The sequence below is a fragment of the Podarcis raffonei genome, chromosome 8 (genome assembly GCF_027172205.1).
Source record: "Podarcis raffonei isolate rPodRaf1 chromosome 8, rPodRaf1.pri, whole genome shotgun sequence".
In the NCBI taxonomy this organism is placed as follows: domain Eukaryota; kingdom Metazoa; phylum Chordata; class Lepidosauria; order Squamata; family Lacertidae; genus Podarcis; species Podarcis raffonei.
In genome coordinates, this window is record NC_070609.1 from 92,101,761 (window position 1) to 92,119,298 (window position 17,538).

Sequence of the window (17,538 nt, forward strand, 5' to 3'; positions counted from 1 at the left end):
TTTAACACCCCTTACTGAAGAAATTCCCCAAATTTAAGACTCCAGACCTTTTACCATTAGGAAAGTATCAGGGAAATTCACTAAATGGTGTGGGGCAAATGAGCAATGGGAAGGTGTAGAATTGCAGTGCAAGGAAATCAGGATGAAAACAGGATGAATACTTGTTGTTATTTAGCCATCCACCCCCCCAAACTAATCAATAAAGAGCAGGCGTCACTCTTCCAGATGCCATATTCAAGCCTCTGGGAGTCTTTCATCATCATCATCATCATCATCATCATCATCATCATCATCATCATTTATTTATACCCCACCCATCTAGCTGGGTTTCGCCGGCCACTCTGGGCGGCCTCCAACAGAATAAAAAGCACAATAGCACATCAAACATTAAAAACTACACCAAACAGGGCTGCCTTCAGATCTCAGATAGTTGTTTATTTCCTTGACATCTGATGGGAGGGTGTTCCACAGGGCCGGTGCCACTACTGAGAAGGCTCTCTGCCTAGAAAGCTGGGAGGGCCCTAGCAGTGGTTCCCGGTGTCTGCCCACCTCCCCACGGAACCCTCTGTGGGTAACCTGGCTCTTGCTTGTCTTCCAGAGCGGCCTCACCCCCCTCCACCTGGTGGCTCAGGAGGGGCATGTCCAAGTGGCAGACGTCCTCCTCCGGGCCGGAGTTCGAGTGGATGCAACAACGCGGGTGAGTCCCCTCGAATGCCATGGCATCCTCCATCAGACAGAGAGGCCCAGAGTCTAGAGTGTCCTTTCTGGTCTGGCTGGCACTGGTGGCCATTGTGGTCCAGAAAAGCTGGAGGGCCCCAGGTTGGAGAAGGCTGTGCTACGCCATTTGTAGGCTCCAGGTATCTCCTGTGCTTGGGAAGCGGAAGGGACCACCACCAGAACACCATAGCTTTCCAGGGTGCTTTCCAGATGTTGCTGGACTACAGCTCCCATCATCCTTTACCACTGGTCATGCTGCCTGTGGCTGATGGGAACAGTGGTCCAACCACACCCAGAGAGTGCAAAGCTGGGGAAAGCTCCTACAGCACATGCCTACAGGACCTAAGCAAGCCAACAGTCAGCCACATGAAGCAAGTGGAATTAACTCTTTATCAGGAAAAACAGAATCTGCACAGGAGTGCCAGGCCTAAAGAGCACAGCAGCACGCCCTTGGTCGCTCTTGCCCTCATGAGATAGTTGTGGAGACTGAAGGTCCTCACCTTCCCACAGGTGCCTCAGTTCCCTCCTCTGCAGGGTTTTCTTGAAGCAATCTGAGGCTGTGCCTGTGTGATGCCAATTTCTCCTCTGCCCTCTTCATGCCTCTCCTGGTTCTGGGAGACCAGCAGGGAGGGAAGCTTGTTGCAGCAGGAGGGGGAGCTACTTGTTAATCCTCACCAGCTGGACTCCTCTCTGCCTCTGGACCTCCTCCCTCCCTCCCTCCTGCTTCAGCTTCTGCCCCTGGTTCTGGACTCTCTGCCACAAACTCTCCCTGCCCGCTAAGCTCTGTTACCTCTTCCACTTCCGACCCCTCCTCTTCCCAGTCTGCTCCCTCTTCTCCCTCTAACCATTCATTGCCACCCCACCACCAAGCCTTGACCTGAAAGTCTGCCCTTTTTATATGTGCCTCGCAGATGGGCTATACTCCGCTGCACGTGGCTTCTCACTACGGGAACATCAAACTGGTGAAGTTTCTGCTGCAGCACCAAGCGGATGTCAATTCAAAGACCAAGGTATGGAAAGACTCTTGAAGGCATCCTTTCTCAAGCGTCATCCCTGACTGCTGCTCCTGCTGGTTATGGATGATAGGAGTGGTAGTCAAACAATATCTGGGAACCCAAGTTTGAGAAAGGCTGCTATGATCACTTGTTTGTCTTTCTTATTTTTATTTCTGCTCTGTTTGGTTTATAAGAATTCTGCTATTATTTGTTGTATGGTCACTCATCATTAAATGTCCCAAGGATGGCTGACAAGCAAGACAAATTCATTTCATTTATTTATTTTAATAAAAATTGTACACCATTTGATTGTAAAACGAACAAACCTCACAAAGTGGCTTATGAAATCAGTGATAGACTAAAAACAGATTAAAGCACATGCCAACATTCTACACATCTGGTAAAAGGCAAAGGTAAAGTGCCCCTGACCATTAGGTCCAGTCGTGACCGACTCTGGGGTTGCGGCACTCATCTCACTTTATTGGCTGAGGGAGCCGGCGTACAGCTTCCGGGTCATGTGGCTAGCATGACTAAGCCTCTTCTGGTGAACCAGAGCAGCGCACGGAAATGCCATTTACCTTCCCGCTGGAGCGGTACCTATTTATCTACTTGCACTTTGACATGCTTTCGAACTGCTAGGTTGGCAGGAGCAGGGACCGAGCAATGGGAGCTCACCCCGTCATGGGCATTCGAACCTCTGACCTTCTGATCGGCAAGTCCTAGGCTCAGTGGTTTAACCTACAGCGCCACCCGCGTCCCTACACATCTGGTAGGCTTGCCTAAATAAAAATGTTTTTAGCAGGCGCCAGAAGGAGTGCAGTGAAGGTGCCTGCCTGCTGTCAATAGGCAGGGAGTTCCAAAGTGTAGGTGCTGCCACAGTTAAATATTGATTTTTAGAAATGTGGAACATATATTATGTGGTGCCTGTAACAGTGCCAGTTCTGTAGATCAAAGCGATCAAGAAGGCATCCATGGGGTAAGGTGGCCTGTGCATGCCTTACATGAATTACATGTGGATCCTGCTCTCGGAACACTCATTATCCGAAACTTCAGTTATCCAAACAGAAAGAATTAGAGCCAAAGTTCACTCCATGAATGACTGAGTTGGACTAGATGACACTTGAGGTCCCTTCCAGCTCTGCAATCCTGTGATTCTATCATGAATCAGGGAGCAGGAGAGATCAGGAAAACCTGCTTTTCCTTTGTTTGGCTTTTGCTGATCGGCTGCAGCAGTTTCAGGCAGGAACCATGGAGGGAGGGAGAACAGACAAATCACAGATTAAAAATATTCCCATAGGAAATACTGGGAAATAACCAGCTCATTATGCAAACCCTCGCATGACAAACCATTTCCTGGGAACGCATTGTGCTCAGAAAGTGGGGCCTGTCCTCTTGGCCTTGCTGGTGTGTTTATGGATGGGTGCATGTGTGAGAAGGAGGGGGCTGGCCTTGCCCATTTTGCATTGGCTCCCCTTCCCACTGGCCCGGGCACTCCAGAAGGTGAGTAATGAGTCTGCAGGCCTGTCAGGCTAGAAAGGATTCTGCGCCCTTCCTAGCATCCTGCTTCTCAGGGGCTGCCCTCTGTCTCCTGGGAAGCCAGCAAGCGGCAGGAAGGCCACAGTCCTTCCTTGTTCTTTGTCCGCAGCAACAGGTATTCATAAAACTTAGGGAAGTGCTGGGTGAGATCCCATGGACAGTAATACTAAAAGGAAAGGGAGTTCATGATGGCTGGGAGTTTGTTAAGAGGGAGATAGTAAAAGCACAACTTCAGGCAATACCATTGAGACGGAAACATGGAAGGTGCCTAAAGAAGCCAGGGTGGCTATCTAAAGAACTTTTAACTGAGTTAAGATTAAAAAAGGATGTGTACAAAAAATGGAAAAGGGGGGAAACCACCAAAGAGGAATTCAAACAAATAGCCAGCACATGTAGACACAAAGTCAGAAAAGCTAAAGCACAGAATGAACTCAGGCTTGCTAGAGAGGTTAAAAGCAACAAAAAAGGCTTTTATGGGTATGTTCGTAGCAAAAGGAAGAACAAAGAAACAGTGGGGTCACTCAGAGGAGAAGATGGTGAAATGCAAACAGGGAACACAGAAAGGGCTGAACTCCTCAATGCCTTCTTTGCCTCAGTCTTCTCCGATAAAGAAAACAATGCCCGACCTGAAGAATTTGGAGCAAACGATTCAGCAGAGGAAACACAGCCCAGAATAACTAAGGAGATAGTACAAGAATACTTGGCTAGTCTAGATGTATTCAAGTCTCCAGGGCCAGATGAACTGCATCCAAGAGTATTAAAAGAACTGGCAGATGTGATCTCAGAACCACTGGCAGTCATCTTTGAGAATTCCTGGAGAACAGGCGAAGTCCCGGCAGACTGGAGGAGGGCAAATGTTGTCCCTATTTTCAAAAAGGGGGAAAGAGAGGACCCAAATAATTACTGCCCAGTCAGTCTGACATCAATACCAGGGAAGATTCTGGAGCAGATCATTAAGCAAACAGTCTGTGAGCACCTAGAAAGGAATGCTGTGATCACCAATAGTCAGCATGGATTTCTGAAAAGTAAGTCATTTCAGACCAACCTGATCTCGTTTTTTGACAGAATTACAAGCCTGGTAGATGAAGGGAACGCAGTGGATGTAGCCTGCCTTGATTTCAGCAAGGCATTTGACAAGGTGCCCCATGATATTCTTGTAAGAACCTGGTAAAATGCGGTCTTGACTATGCTACCACTCAGTGGATTTGTAACTGGCTGACTGACCGAACCCAAAGGGTGCTCATCAATGGTTCCTCTTCATCCTGGAGAAGAGTGACTAGTGGGGTGCCACAGGGTTCTGTCTTGGGCCCGGTCTTATTCAACATTTTTATCAACGACTTGGATGATGGACTCAAGGGCATCCTGATCAAATTTGCAGATGACTTCAAACTGGGAGGGGTGGCTAACACCCCAGAGGACAGGATCACACTTCAAAATGACCTTGACAGATTAGAGAACTGGGCCAAAACAAACAAGATGAATTTTAACAGGGAGAAATGTAAAGTATTGCACTTGGGCAAAAAAAATGAGAGGCACAAATACAAGATGGGTGATACCTGGCTTGAGAGCAGTACATGTGAAAAGGATCTAGGAGTCTTGGTTGACCACAAACTTGACATGAGCCAACAGTGTGACGCGGCAGCTAAAAAAGCCAATGCAATTCTGGGCTGCATCAATAGGAGTATAGCATCTAGATCAAGGGAAGTAATAGTGCCACTGTATTCTGCTCTGGTCAGACCTCACGTGGAGTACTGTGTCCAGTTCTGGGCACCACAGTTCAAGAAGGACACTGACAAACTGGAACGTGTCCAGAGGAGGGCAACCAAAATGGTCAAAGGCCTGGAACTATGCCTTATGAGGAACGGCTAAGGGAGCTGGGCATGTTTAGCCTGGAGAAGAGGAGGTTAAGGGGTGATATGATAGCCATGTTCAAATATATAAAAGGATGTCACATAGAGGAGGGAGAAAGGTTGTTTTTTGCTGCTCCAGAGAAGCGGACACGGAGCAATGGATCCAAACTACAAGAAAGAAGATTCCACCTAAACATTAGGAAGAACTTCCTGACAGTAAGAGCTGTTCGACAGTGGAATTTGCTGCCAAGGAGTGTGGTGGAGTCTCCTTCTTTGGAGGTCTTTAAGCAGAGGCTTGACAACCATATGTCAGGAGTGCTCTGATGGTGTTTCCTGCTTGGCAGGGGGTTGGACTCGATGGCCCTTGTGGTCTCTTCCAACTCTATGATTCTATGATTCAGAAAGAGGGCAGGGGAGGAATTTGTTTCAGGTCACACTTAAATTTGGAACTACCTAATTAGCACTTTAGGAATCCAAAACACACCCACCCTTCAAAATTTGCACTTCTCCAAATTATGCAACACACTCTCTGGCCACATTCTGTGGACAAAAATGCGTATAATAGTGAAAACAGTTTAAAGAAATGCATTCTCTTAGGGAAGATTGCTTAGCAGAAATGTGTCTGTTAGGTAAAATTATATACAAAAGACCATGTATATTAGGGAAGTTTCCCACTAAAATGTTAATGAGCCTTATTGACTTGAAAAATAATAATTGCAAGGTGATTTGGATATTTGGATAACTGAACATAAGACGGCAGAAAAGGAGAAATTGAGGAAACTCCAAATAGGCATTATGCCAGCCTGTGTGCATTGAAGGTTCCATCTATTTGTTAGGGTTCAGCTGATCTTCTTCTCCTCTAGAAATTCATCCAGTCCTTCTTTGAAAGCCTTCTAAGCCAGTGACCATCACCACAAATTGGTGGCAGTGAATTCAAAAAAACTAACTCTCTGTTGTCGTGTGGAGCACTTTTCTTTCACCTGCTGCCAGTCATGTTTCCTTGGTGTCCTGGGTGTTAGGAGAGAAGCATGTCTACCTCCCTTCCCCCTGCTTGCTTGCCTGTTTTCTAAATTGTGGCACCCCAAACCCTTTATCCTTTGGGGTGAAGAAAGTGCTCCTGCCTCTTGATTATATTGACTACCTTGGGATGAGGAATTTGTCCCCATCCTGGTTCATTTGAGTTTGACACTCCTGGCCTGAAACCAACACAAAATGAAACCATCACTCACATTGGTTAAGTAAAAAGCAAAGTTGGCCACATTGGTCCCTACGATGAAAATCCACAGTTAGGATTCAGTCATCAATCTCCATTTTCAACCTGCAGCTACAAGCTGACTTCATGGGTGCAATATCCTGTCTCATTTTTGCCCCCCTTTCCTTATTTGTTTTCCTTGAAACACCCCCCTTCACTTCTTGCTTTGTGCAACACCTTCCCTGATGAAGAGTTCTGGAGAACTCCAAAGCTTGCTGCCCTTTGCGGGGAAGAAGGGACTGCAGCTCACTCTGCCCCCCCCCCCGAAGCTCCCAGCAAGTTCAATCCCGCCCCCGGCATCTCCAGGGACGGCTGGGGGGGGCTCCTGCCTGGCTCCCCGGGGAACCTCTGCCAGTCAGGGCAGACAATACTGAGCCTTGCCGAACCAGTTTCCTAGGTTCCTGCCATCATTGGTCCTCGTAAAGGTGTGCTTACACTATGCCTTTAAAGCACTTTCTTTCCCCAACGAATTCTGGGCCCTCACAGAGCTAGTTCCCAGCAGTCCTCAGCCAACTTCAGTGCCCAGAATTCTTTGAGAGAGAGAACATGCTTGGGGTATGCTTTATAAAGCTAAGTGCCATCGCAAGCTGTTCCTGGGTAGACTCGTTTTCTTTCTCTTTCTCTCCCAGCTGGGATACACTCCTCTGCACCAAGCGGCCCAGCAAGGGCACACCGACATCGTGACCCTCCTGCTCAAGCATGGTGCCTCGCCCAACGAAGTCAGCTCGGTGAGTGTGGGCTCCTGAGGGCCTGGGCATTGGGGCTGCTGCAGGGTCCTCGGGTGGAGGCTCATGCCACATCCACACCATCCATCCCCGAGTCCTTGGCTTCCCCTGGAGCAGAGATTCCTGCATTGCAGGGGGCTGGATTGGACGACCCTTGCGAACCCTTCTATGGTTCCCTCCCCCCAAGGAATTCTGAGAGCTGTAGTTTGTTAAGGGCGCTGGCAGTTATTAGGAGACCCCTGTTTCTTTCACTGAGTTACACTTTTCTGAGTCCCCTGCAAAGGGGGATTGAGGGGGGGTTAAACTACTCTGGGAACTGAAGTTCTGTGAGGGGAACAGGGGCCTCTCTCAGCACCCTTCACAAACTATAGTTCCCAGGATTCTTTGGGGGAACCACGGCTGTTGAGGTGGCTTCATGGTGCTTTAACTGGATGGTGCTGGTGTGGCCATGCTGGGGTCACCTGGTGCTTCTCCCAGTGTTGCTGCTATCGCTACAGAAAGAGGCAGTCAAATCCTGGACTGCAATACTTCAACGGGGGTGGGGGTGGGCGGGCATAATTTTGAATGCTCACACATAAACAATCCATGCATGCAGAAAGCTAGTATAAGGTACACCTTATATAGTGTAAGGTAGAACAGTTAAGTTTAGCCTTCTCCTTGACAAAGAGGCTCTCTACCAGCTCCATCTGGTACGCCGGATGAGACCCTGCCTCCCTGTGTACTGTCTCGCCAGAGGCTGCGGAGACCATAGAACACTGGTCCCAAAGGATCTTCACTGGCTCCCAGTATGTTTCTGAGCACAATTCAAAGTGTTGGTGCTGACCCTTTAAGACCTAAACAGCCTCAGCCCAGTATATCTGAAGGAGCGTCTCCAACCCCATCGTTCAACCCGGACACCAGGGTCTGTCTGTGAGGGCCTTCTGGTGGTTCCCTCACTGAGAGAAGTGAAGCTACAGGGAACTAGACAGAGGGCCTTATTGGTAGTGGCACCCGCCCTGTGGAACAACCCCCTTCAAGGAAATAAACAACAACAATCTGACTCTTAGAAGACATCTGAAGACAGTCCTGTAAAGGGAAGTTTTTAATGATTGATGTTTGATTATGCCTTTATATGTGTTGGAAGCCACCCAGAGTGGCCGGGGCAAAATATGTCAGATAGATGGGATACATAATAATAATAATAATAATAATAATAATAATAATAATAATAATAATAATAATTTATTAGAGGCAGGAAGAATCCTTGGTCACATTTGTAGCATACATTAAAAATATATTGATACAACTTTTTAAAATCATGGCTTCCACTCTTGCAAAGAATTCTGGGAGCTGTAGTTCGCTGAGGGTGAAGAGAGTTCTTAGGAGCTCCCTAATCCCCATTTCAGAGCTACAGTTCCCTCTGCACTGAGATTTTCAGTGGCTGAAGTGTGGGTTTCATTGCCCAGAAAAGCTCCTGGCCCTTCCCCATTATGCAACTTGAATGCAAGTTTGCATACTTTTTGCAAATTGCTAAATTCAGCTTTTTGGTGCAAAAAAAATGTAGATATTTACACACAGACCTGACCTGAGGCTTGTATGCTGTTGGCTGAGTGGTTTTCTCCCACCTGCCCGCTTCTCTCTGCAGAATGGGGCCACACCTCTGGCCATTGCCAAGCGTCTGGGCTACATTTCTGTGACCGATGTGCTGAAAATTGTCACTGATGAGTCCAGCTTCTTGGTGAGTCCCCCAGTCAAGCCTGACCTGGGGTTGGAGGGTGGGGTGGGGAGGGGGAGCAGTGCTGTGGTGACCCTGAAGCTGTGCTCCCGCCTGATCTGTTGCCTCTTGCAGTCATTCAGTGACAAGCACCACATGAGTTTACCAGAGACGGTGGACGAGATCCTGGATGTGTCCGAGGACGAAGGTGCGTTTCTGGCTTCCCCTGTGCTTGGGGCTGCTCTGGGAGGGAGATACGGGCACGAGGGTGACAGAGGCTGTGCACACACCAAAGCGCATTCTCCACCCACCCCAAGAAACTTGGGAACTGCAGTTTTCCCCTCACAGAGCTATAGTTCCCAGCACCCCTCAAAGGACAGTTCCCGGAAATCTTTGGGAAGTTGTGTGCACAGCCTGAATCCTGCCCTCCTTGAACTAGGTGCCAGCTTTTCCTGTTTAATGGCTGCATTGGGTATTTTTTGGTAGAAAAGAGGACTGAACTGAAATGGAACATTCCACAACCTGTCTCTCCCTGCTTGATTTTATCTGCCACTCCTCCTGCCTGCCCAGATCCATTTCCCTACCTGCCCCCCCAGCATAAGCATAAGTAGCCTCTATTTTTCAAGCCTTCACAAATTATTTGGAAATAAGTTTGTGAGGGTGCCTCCACTTCCTTTTTGAATTCAGCTTACAGTAGCTTGGAGAACATGGCCAGCAAGGCTTGCTTTCTGCACAGCTTAGAGCAGTTCAAGTCCCTGCAAAAGGATGCGCCACCAGCGGGTCTCTGCGTTTGCCTCAATCCCAGGGGAGCAGATCAAAAGCACAGAATAGGGCAGTGAGAATCCTGAGAATCTTCGGCTTAGATTATTGTTTTGAAACAAGTTTCTGGCCCATATGAAGGCCTAGATTTTATGTTGTGAATCAAATAAATACATAAGATGTGCTTGAAATTGCTTGAGGAAGTGCCTGCTGAATCTTAGAAGCCAGAGGTGAAGCTGCATAGGGGCACTCGGTGTTCATAGATTTGTAGAGCTGGAAAGTGACCCTAGCGATCATCTAGTCCAGCCCCCTGCAATGCAGGGCTCACAGCTGAATAGCAGGCATGGATCTCATGCCGGGCTGCCATCAGGGACGGGGCCTTCTTTCCCCAAGATATCTGCCTCCCGCCTCTCTCAGAATGATGCCAAACATCAGCCCACCTTGGGACAGGCGGCCTGGCAGGTGTTTGGTTTTGAGCTGAGTCACAGAGGGTGCCAGGCCCGCCACCATGTACTTGTGCGTTTGCGCCCACCAACCAGGAGCGCACAGTTCAAACCTGCTCTTCTTTTTTTCTTGCTTTCCAGGCACGGCTCACATAACTCTCCTGGGTACGGACTGTGTGTTGCTGTTGTGGGCTTGGCTCGCCCGCCCAACCCATCTGCCCCATTCCACCCCACGCGGACCCACCAGGCCTCACATGCCTCCATCCCATGCCGCCCTTGGCTTCCCAGGGGGCCAGCTCGCCCACCTGCCCACTCATTGTGTCTGTGGCTGTGAGGATGGTGGGGAGAGGGTGGCGTGGGGAAGGGGGCTGCATGAGAGAGCCCTCACCCATATGGCTGCTGAGCTCTGCTGCACACTGGTCCACAGGTGGGAGGCACGCCAGGGCATCTGTGCCAGGGCTTAGAGAGCTATCCCAGGAAGAAACCTGGGCTTTTGCCTGTCTCCCATAGAAGGGAACCATCTCCTTTTGCTCCTGGACTCCCCTTGCTGCTGACCATCACTCCTGAACCCCCTTCTCCCCCTCTTTCCACATTTGCGTTTCCACCTCACTTCCCATCTCCTTCAAGGATCGGAGGAGTCGCTTAAGTGGGAGGGAAGACAGCACAAGGATCTGAGCCATCCCCCCCACCTCCCTGCTTTCCTTGAAGTTGGTGACAACGACCCATCCTTCCCAGTAACTGACCAGCTCTCAGCAGCTCCTCCTTCCTCCACCCCACCCCTGCACTGTGGACCAAACTACATGTGGCCACAAATGCAGGGCACCCCACCCCCTCCCAAAACTGCCAGGGCAGAAGGGCTGATTCAGATTAGGACCCAGCACAGTTTTACTCTGAGTAGAATCAGTAGTTGATACAACCCTTGTCCGCTCCATGCCCATTAATTGTCCTGTGCCTGCAATTTGCACTCACCGAAAGGATCCCATTTGCTTCCATTTCGGGTACAAGGGCTGGTTGGGTCAGGATCATGACCAAGGGTTAAAGCACCCTCTTTTCCTTTAATGTCCTGGGGTGAAATCTGAAACAGCCCAGCACTGTTAGAACTATGCTGTGAAGGTCACATGTCATCCGGCCCCAAACCTTTTATCAGGCCCCTGGCTTAGTCCTCCAGGCCAGCTGAGCTTGGAGCGGAGCCCAACCTGGCCAGGCCATTCACAGGCATCCAGGCCATGGTGGTCTAAGTTGGTCTGAAAGAGTGGTCGCTCCTCATGGTGTGGACACTCACCCCACTTTTGCTTCTGGTCTAGGAGCATCCCAGTTCCTGAGATTTCAGGAGCCCTGAGGAAGTGGGCCCCGCAGATGTCACTAGGCATGGCACGTTAAGCATTAAACACAGTCGCTGAGAGTATGTCATTCACACAAAACCCACAAAGTCTAATGAATGAACCAGGTATGCATGCGGACTCATCACCCTCTCCTCCCCTTCAGCCCAGCCCAGTTCTTTGTCTTCCTTTGTGCTCCCTCCCACCACTGAGTCCTGGAGATGGAGGTTAATTGGGAGAGCAGAGAGGGCTAAGGCCCCAAAAGTCTATAAATTTTTGCAGCTGGCTCCTGCTGGGCTGAAGCTTGCAAGCTGCACGCACAGTCTTCTTTTTTATAATCTATTCTTTCCACATAAAATACAATAGAAGCCAGACTAATCTAGGGAAGAAAATTAAGAAAGAAGCAAGAATAAGAAAAGGAAGAAAATAAAGAAGAAGAGAAGAAGAGAAAGAGAATAAAAGGCTCTTTATGACCATTGTGCCTTGACCTTTATTCTCCACACAGAAGAATGAGTTCTCACCTGGGAGCTTCCCCCTCCTCTCCCCCAGCCTTCCACTCTGGGAGATCCTCTCTGCTCTGCCCTCACACATGGCTCTCCATCTTCCAGCCATCGCCTTCCTGCATTTATCTTCATTAGCCTAAGACAGAAAACTACAAAAACAAAGCATAAATGTAGATGGAATTAACCAAAACACAAGAACAACAAGAAGAAGAATGAGAGCTCATATAAAAAGAAGATAAGAGAAGTTTTAAGAAAGAAAATAAGAAGGCCTTCCGCTTTTCTGTCTGCCAATTATCACAATTATTCAAAATATGCACTCCAGGATAACATCTATCTCTATTAATTTCCAGCTATTTCCCATTCTGCTTGGCATTGTTTTCTCAATCTTCAATCCCAGGCATCTGAAATCCACCTTTTTCCATCCAAAAAGTCCAACAGGAGCTCTCCAGCTATTATTATCATTACATGTCAAAATAGTCCTTCCGACTAATCTTAACAATGTCCTTCCTTATTGACTTGTGTCTTCATTAATTTCTACCCAATTCCTTATGTTCCAGTCCTATTTCCTGTTGACCATGCTTCGTCTTAGTTGAAAAGGAAAAGGAAAATCCTTCTGATCCTCCACTTTCCCCATTCTTTTCCCAAGAGCTTAGAGGTTTTTTCTTCTGTGTTCCCTTTAATTTGTACCCAAAGCCTTTTCTCTCTCGGCTCCATCGCTGCTGCCATCTCCGGTTGCCTCTTAAGGCCTCTGTTCACAATTCCCTTCACCCCCACTTTGTCTGCTTCAGTCCTCCAGACAGCTGTATGGATGTCATCTCATGGTCAGGCAGATCTGGGCCCACATCTTTCCCCAAAGGCCCTGTGCGCTCGTTCATCTGGTGTATCTTTGATCCCGTCTCCTTTAACGTTCTGCGCATCTCAGCTCTTGGTTCTGTTTGCTGTTCCTCCAGCCCTTGGCAGAGGACACCAGTGAGGGAGGAGGCATTCAGCATTGCCTTTGCCTCCAGGAACTTGTGTCTGCTTCTTTAAATGCTCCTTCCTTTCTCACAAAGATAAGGGACTCAGCTATACAGCTGCAAATAATATGATTTAAATGTGTTTTACATGCAGTATACAATGTGACACTAGAGGGCGATGGTGAGCCACATGAAAAATGCAATGTATTTTTAAGAACGCTTTTTAAAAAAGCATTTTCAAAGTGGTTTTTATATGTGCGTCGATTCCACCAAGGTTCAGTTTTGTTTTTGCAGCTAACACAGCATGTACAAGATGGAGACTTATGGGTAGTATAAAGTGAAGATTTTAAACAGATTCAGAGCCATATTATCAGTTGTGTTCTTTCTTAGTTGCCAGTGATTAAGATAAGCTTTTTGGTTAATTTTTTAGCCTGTTAAATAATGCTTTTTCATTCCCCAGCAGCCCATTTGTCATCTGGGTGCTGATTAATTGGCAGATAGAAAATCAGATTTATAGTTATTTCCAGGTTTCAGAAATAGTTAAAAGAATCTAATCTAAGGGCTATTATGCGATGCAGGGGCCTGTGAGTCCTCGCTTGAGACACTCCTCCACCCTGAAAACTTCTGTCTCTGGTGTAATGATTTTTTCTTCTGAGCATTTGAGGCTTATCCTTGAACTCCCTTATCTCGGCACCTTGAAACCCTGCATAATTATCTCCACTGAGAGGAGTGCCAGCAGTCAACTACATCTGCCATCTCCCCCCCCCCCAATCTTCTTAATAAAAAAAAACAAATAAAAAGAAAAGGCCTTCTTTCCTCCCTGGAGAGTCACGCCCCTCCCCCAGGCACATCTGGAGACTTCCTGGGGGATCTGGCAGCCCTTCTCCTTTCCAACTTCTCCTTGAGTTTGGAGTTGTATCCAAAGTTAATTCTGCCCAGAGTAGACCCATTGAAGTTCCCCAGCATGCCTAGCTTAGGCTCATTCATCTCAAGGGGTCTACACTGAGTAGGACTCAGCTGCATACCACCACCCCAGTTTTTATAGCTGTGCTGGGATCCTGGCTTGGCTGCCAGTCCATGAGGTTTTCATGGGGATTATTATCCGCCTTTTAATTGTCTTGTCTTGTGGGTAGTAAGAAGCCTTCAGTTTCTTTGAAAACTGCCCTTAGCAACAGAGCAGGAGAGAGAGAGAAGGTGTGCAAGCAGCATGGGAAGAGCAGAGCTCATGCTGGAATGGGCAGGGGCCAAAGGGGGCCAAGCCATAGTGCGACCCCCCCCTCTCTGTGCAGCCGACTCCTTGCTCCTCCTGCCCCCCCGCCTCCATCCCAGCAAGGCCACATTCCAGCCAAGGGAGACCCCACGAGGCTGTGAGCAGAGCCAGGGAGGAGGAGGAGAAGCCTGGGGAGGCTCCCAAGTGTCTGGGACAGAGGCCTGGGGAGCCCCCTTTGTGCCTCCCCCCTCTGCCCCATTTGATACATTGCCATGGGGTGATGCCGGAGTTGGCTGTTCTGTGTGGCCAGATCCCATGCCCTTCCCAGGATGGAATTGTAGACAAATCTCCCCGAGTCAGCATCTCTCACCACCTGGGCCTCTAAGTGCTCATGCAGACTTGCTTTTGTGGCACGTTTTGAGGCACACGCCCACGCCTTCCTGGTTTGTGTCTGAGTTTTTGTGGGGTTTTTGCCATGGCGCTTTCCTGCTTTTTACTGCTGAATCAGAGCATATGGGAAGCCACAAGCAATGGGGTGGGGAGGGGGGAGCACTCCGACATGGAGTTTTAAAGGGTGGAGCTGAGTAAAAAAAGTGTGGGGCGAATGGTCAGTGTGGATGAGCCCTAACCCTGGCGTTGCCCCTGTGAACCATCTCCTCTCATGTCACTGCAGCCCTTAAACATCCATGGGGCAAAGTGGGGTCCTGCCCAAATGGAAACCAACAGCCCGCTCACCCCCAGTGATTCCCTCGGCCTCTTCCCCAGCCTGGATCTCAAGCGGCAGGAGGGCCAACGTCCCTCCATTGCCCAGTTGGCTACAAGCGCTGCTGTGCTGCTCGATTTGGCCCTGAGCCAAGTGCCCCCCCCATCGTGCTGCTGGTGGGGCTTTCTTCCCCCCTTTTCTTTTCAGCCCTCTCTCTTTTTCAGGCGATGAGTTGCCCGCTACAAAGCCACAGAAGCGGGACTTCCAGTATCAGGAGGATGAGAGAGAAATTGTGGAGTTTGTCCCCAAACTGGACCACACGTAAGACATGTTGGGCAGGGCAGGGAAGCAGCAAGGCGGGAGTTGTCCTTTCGGGGGAAGCTGGGGTTGGCCCCAAGACATTTGGGTCCCTCCAGCAGAGACTTCAGCTGGCCTCCCTTCCACTGGGGTGAATTTAACAAGGAGCAATTATTGTTTGAATGGTAATAAATACCATTCTAGTCAAGTTGCGTGGGATCAATTCCAATCTGTTACCTCCGAGGATGTGGACAGGCTGCTTGGACGATTGAAGCCAACCACCTGTCTCCTTGATCCTTGCCCATCCTGGCTTATAAAAGCTAGCCGGGAAGGGCTGGGCGATGGGCTTCGTGGGGTGGTGAATGCTTCCCTCCATGAAGGAGCCTTCCCAGACCTGCTAAAAGAGGCGGTTATTAAATCGCTTCTTAAAAAACCATATTTAGATGCGGCCACGATGGCCAACTATCACCCAGTCTCAAATCTTCCATTCTTGGGCAAGGTGATTGAGCGAGTGGTTGCTGAACAACTCCAGGCACGCCTGGAAGAAGCGGACCATTTGGATCCCTTCCAGTCGGGATTCAGGCCTCATCATGGGACTGAAACTGCCTTGGTCGCACTGGTTGATGATCTCCGGCGGGCTAGGGACAAAGGTGAGAGCTGTTTCCTAGTTCTGCTGGATCTCTCAGCGGTGTTTGATACCATCGACCATAACATCCTTCTGGACCGTCTTGAGGGGCTGGGAGCTGGGGGCACTGTCATACAGTGGTTCCGCTCCTTCCTCCTGGGCCGTGTTCAGAAAGTGGTGGTGGGGGATGAGTGTTCAGACCCCTGGGCTCTCACTTGTGGGGTGCCTCAGGGTTCTGTCCTCTCCCCGATGCTTTTCAACATCTACATGCAGCCGCTGGGAGAGATCATCAGGGGGTTTGGGCTGGGTGTTCATCAGTATGCGGATGATACCCAGCTCTACCTCTCTTTTAAATCAGAACCAGTGAAGGCGGTGAAGGTCCTGTGTGAGTGTCTGGAGGCGGTTGGAGGATGGATGGCGGCTAACAGATTGAGGTTGAATCCTGACAAGACAGAAGTACTATTTTTGGGGGACAAGAGGCGGGCAGGTGTGGAGACTCCCTGGTCCTGAATGGGGTAACTGTGCCCCTGAAGGACCAGGTGCGCAGCCTGGGAGTCATTTTGGACTCACAGCTGTCCATGGAGGCGCAGGTCAATTCTGTGTCCAGGGCAGCAACCTCACAGGGTTGTTGTGAGGAGGAAATGGGGGGGGGACCATGTACACCACTTTGAGCTCCAGTGCAGGAAAAGGCAATAAAATGCCCACTTAGGAAATGAATGGGATGGTTGCAAGCATAAAACCAGAAGAACATAGAAACAGTTTTGTTAAGTTGTGGGTGAACATATCAGACGACACAGCAATTCTTCAAACAGCTCTTCTTTATTCAGAGGCCAGAACAGAACTGAGCTGAAGGGCTCAGTCAGCCTGCTTATATAGAGCTCCAGTACACATAATTGTTACAACTTTCTAAAACTATCCAATCATTGAACATCACTTTCGATCCCTTATTTGCATAACTATCTACAGTATCCCCCTGCTGGCCCAGGGTGAGAACTTCAGTACATAATAAGTTTTTTAAAGTTCTATATGCAAAACAAGCTAAGAAGAATTCCACATATAAATCAAGTTTTTGAGCAATAGTTGCTTGACTGTGTTCTGCTTCTCAGGAGGGAAGAGTCTCCCGCCATCCCACGAATCCCGTGTGTGACGCCTGAGACGGTCCTGATCCGACCCGAGGAGCCAGAACAGGTGGGTGGGTGTCTGTCTCAGCAGAGCTGGAGGGGCAGAGCCGTAAAAAGGACCTGGGGGGGACCCACAGCGTCCAGCCACAGTGGCCCTTGGCCCTTGGCTTCTCCCTCTTCGGAGGCTAAGCCACTGGCGACCAGAAATGATGCCTTTGCAGCAGTGGTGCCCTGAAACTGACATGTCTGTCCCAGAGAAGCTCCCGTCGTGGCTGGCTGGATCTCTTTTGGGCAGCAGTTGCTGGAATCCACAGGAGGGAGAGTGCTCTTTGCAGGTGCTGGACTAGAGGGGCTTTCTGTCCCCATTGAGTCATCTCCATTGGCCTCCATGGCTCTGGGAGGGGGCAAAGCCCACGTGCTTTGAAGACATGTGTCTCAAGCAGGCTGCCGCCCAATGTCCCCTCCCAACTCACCCCTGGCTGTAGGGTGGGAGCATTGGCATGCTGAGGGAGGGGCCCCAAAATTGTATGGCTGGGATCTGGAGGAAGATGGACCCCCATAAAAGAAGAAGGCAGAGGTGGGGGCGTGGGGAGCCCTCAGTTTCCACAGAGGTCGTCGGTGGAGGCATCTAGGCTTGTGCTTGAACGGATCCTCTGATTCTGTCCCGTGTAGGCTTCCAAGGAATTTGACGAGGAGTCTCTCATCCCAAGCAGCCCTGCCACAGAGACCTCCGACAACATCAGCCCTGTGGCCAGCCCAGTCCACACAGGGTGAGTTCCTCCTGCTTCTCACATCCCCACTTGCCCTGGGATGTTTCCCTGCAAAACCCCAAAG

The 17,538-nt window shown here is 49.5% G+C and overlaps 1 protein-coding gene across 11 annotated transcripts in view; it reads left to right on the forward strand.

Annotated features, from left to right (window-relative positions):
• The window catches only part of ANK1 (ankyrin 1), a 184,028-nt gene that overhangs the window by 124,672 nt on the left and 41,818 nt on the right, over positions 1 to 17,538 (forward strand). For 9 of the 11 annotated variants that reach the window (XM_053401570.1, XM_053401575.1, XM_053401571.1 and 6 more), the window contains 9 exons: positions 599 to 697; positions 1,629 to 1,727; positions 6,980 to 7,078; positions 8,700 to 8,792; positions 8,904 to 8,976; positions 10,112 to 10,135; positions 14,886 to 14,982; positions 16,690 to 16,771; positions 17,377 to 17,474. In XM_053401570.1, the coding sequence (XP_053257545.1) occupies positions 599 to 697; positions 1,629 to 1,727; positions 6,980 to 7,078; positions 8,700 to 8,792; positions 8,904 to 8,976; positions 10,112 to 10,135; positions 14,886 to 14,982; positions 16,690 to 16,771; positions 17,377 to 17,474 (764 nt within the window). The remainder of the gene's footprint in view (positions 1 to 598; positions 698 to 1,628; positions 1,728 to 6,979; positions 7,079 to 8,699; positions 8,793 to 8,903; positions 8,977 to 10,111; positions 10,136 to 14,885; positions 14,983 to 16,689; positions 16,772 to 17,376; positions 17,475 to 17,538) is intronic. The other 2 variants (XM_053401573.1, XM_053401582.1) reach the window with 1 other exon arrangement.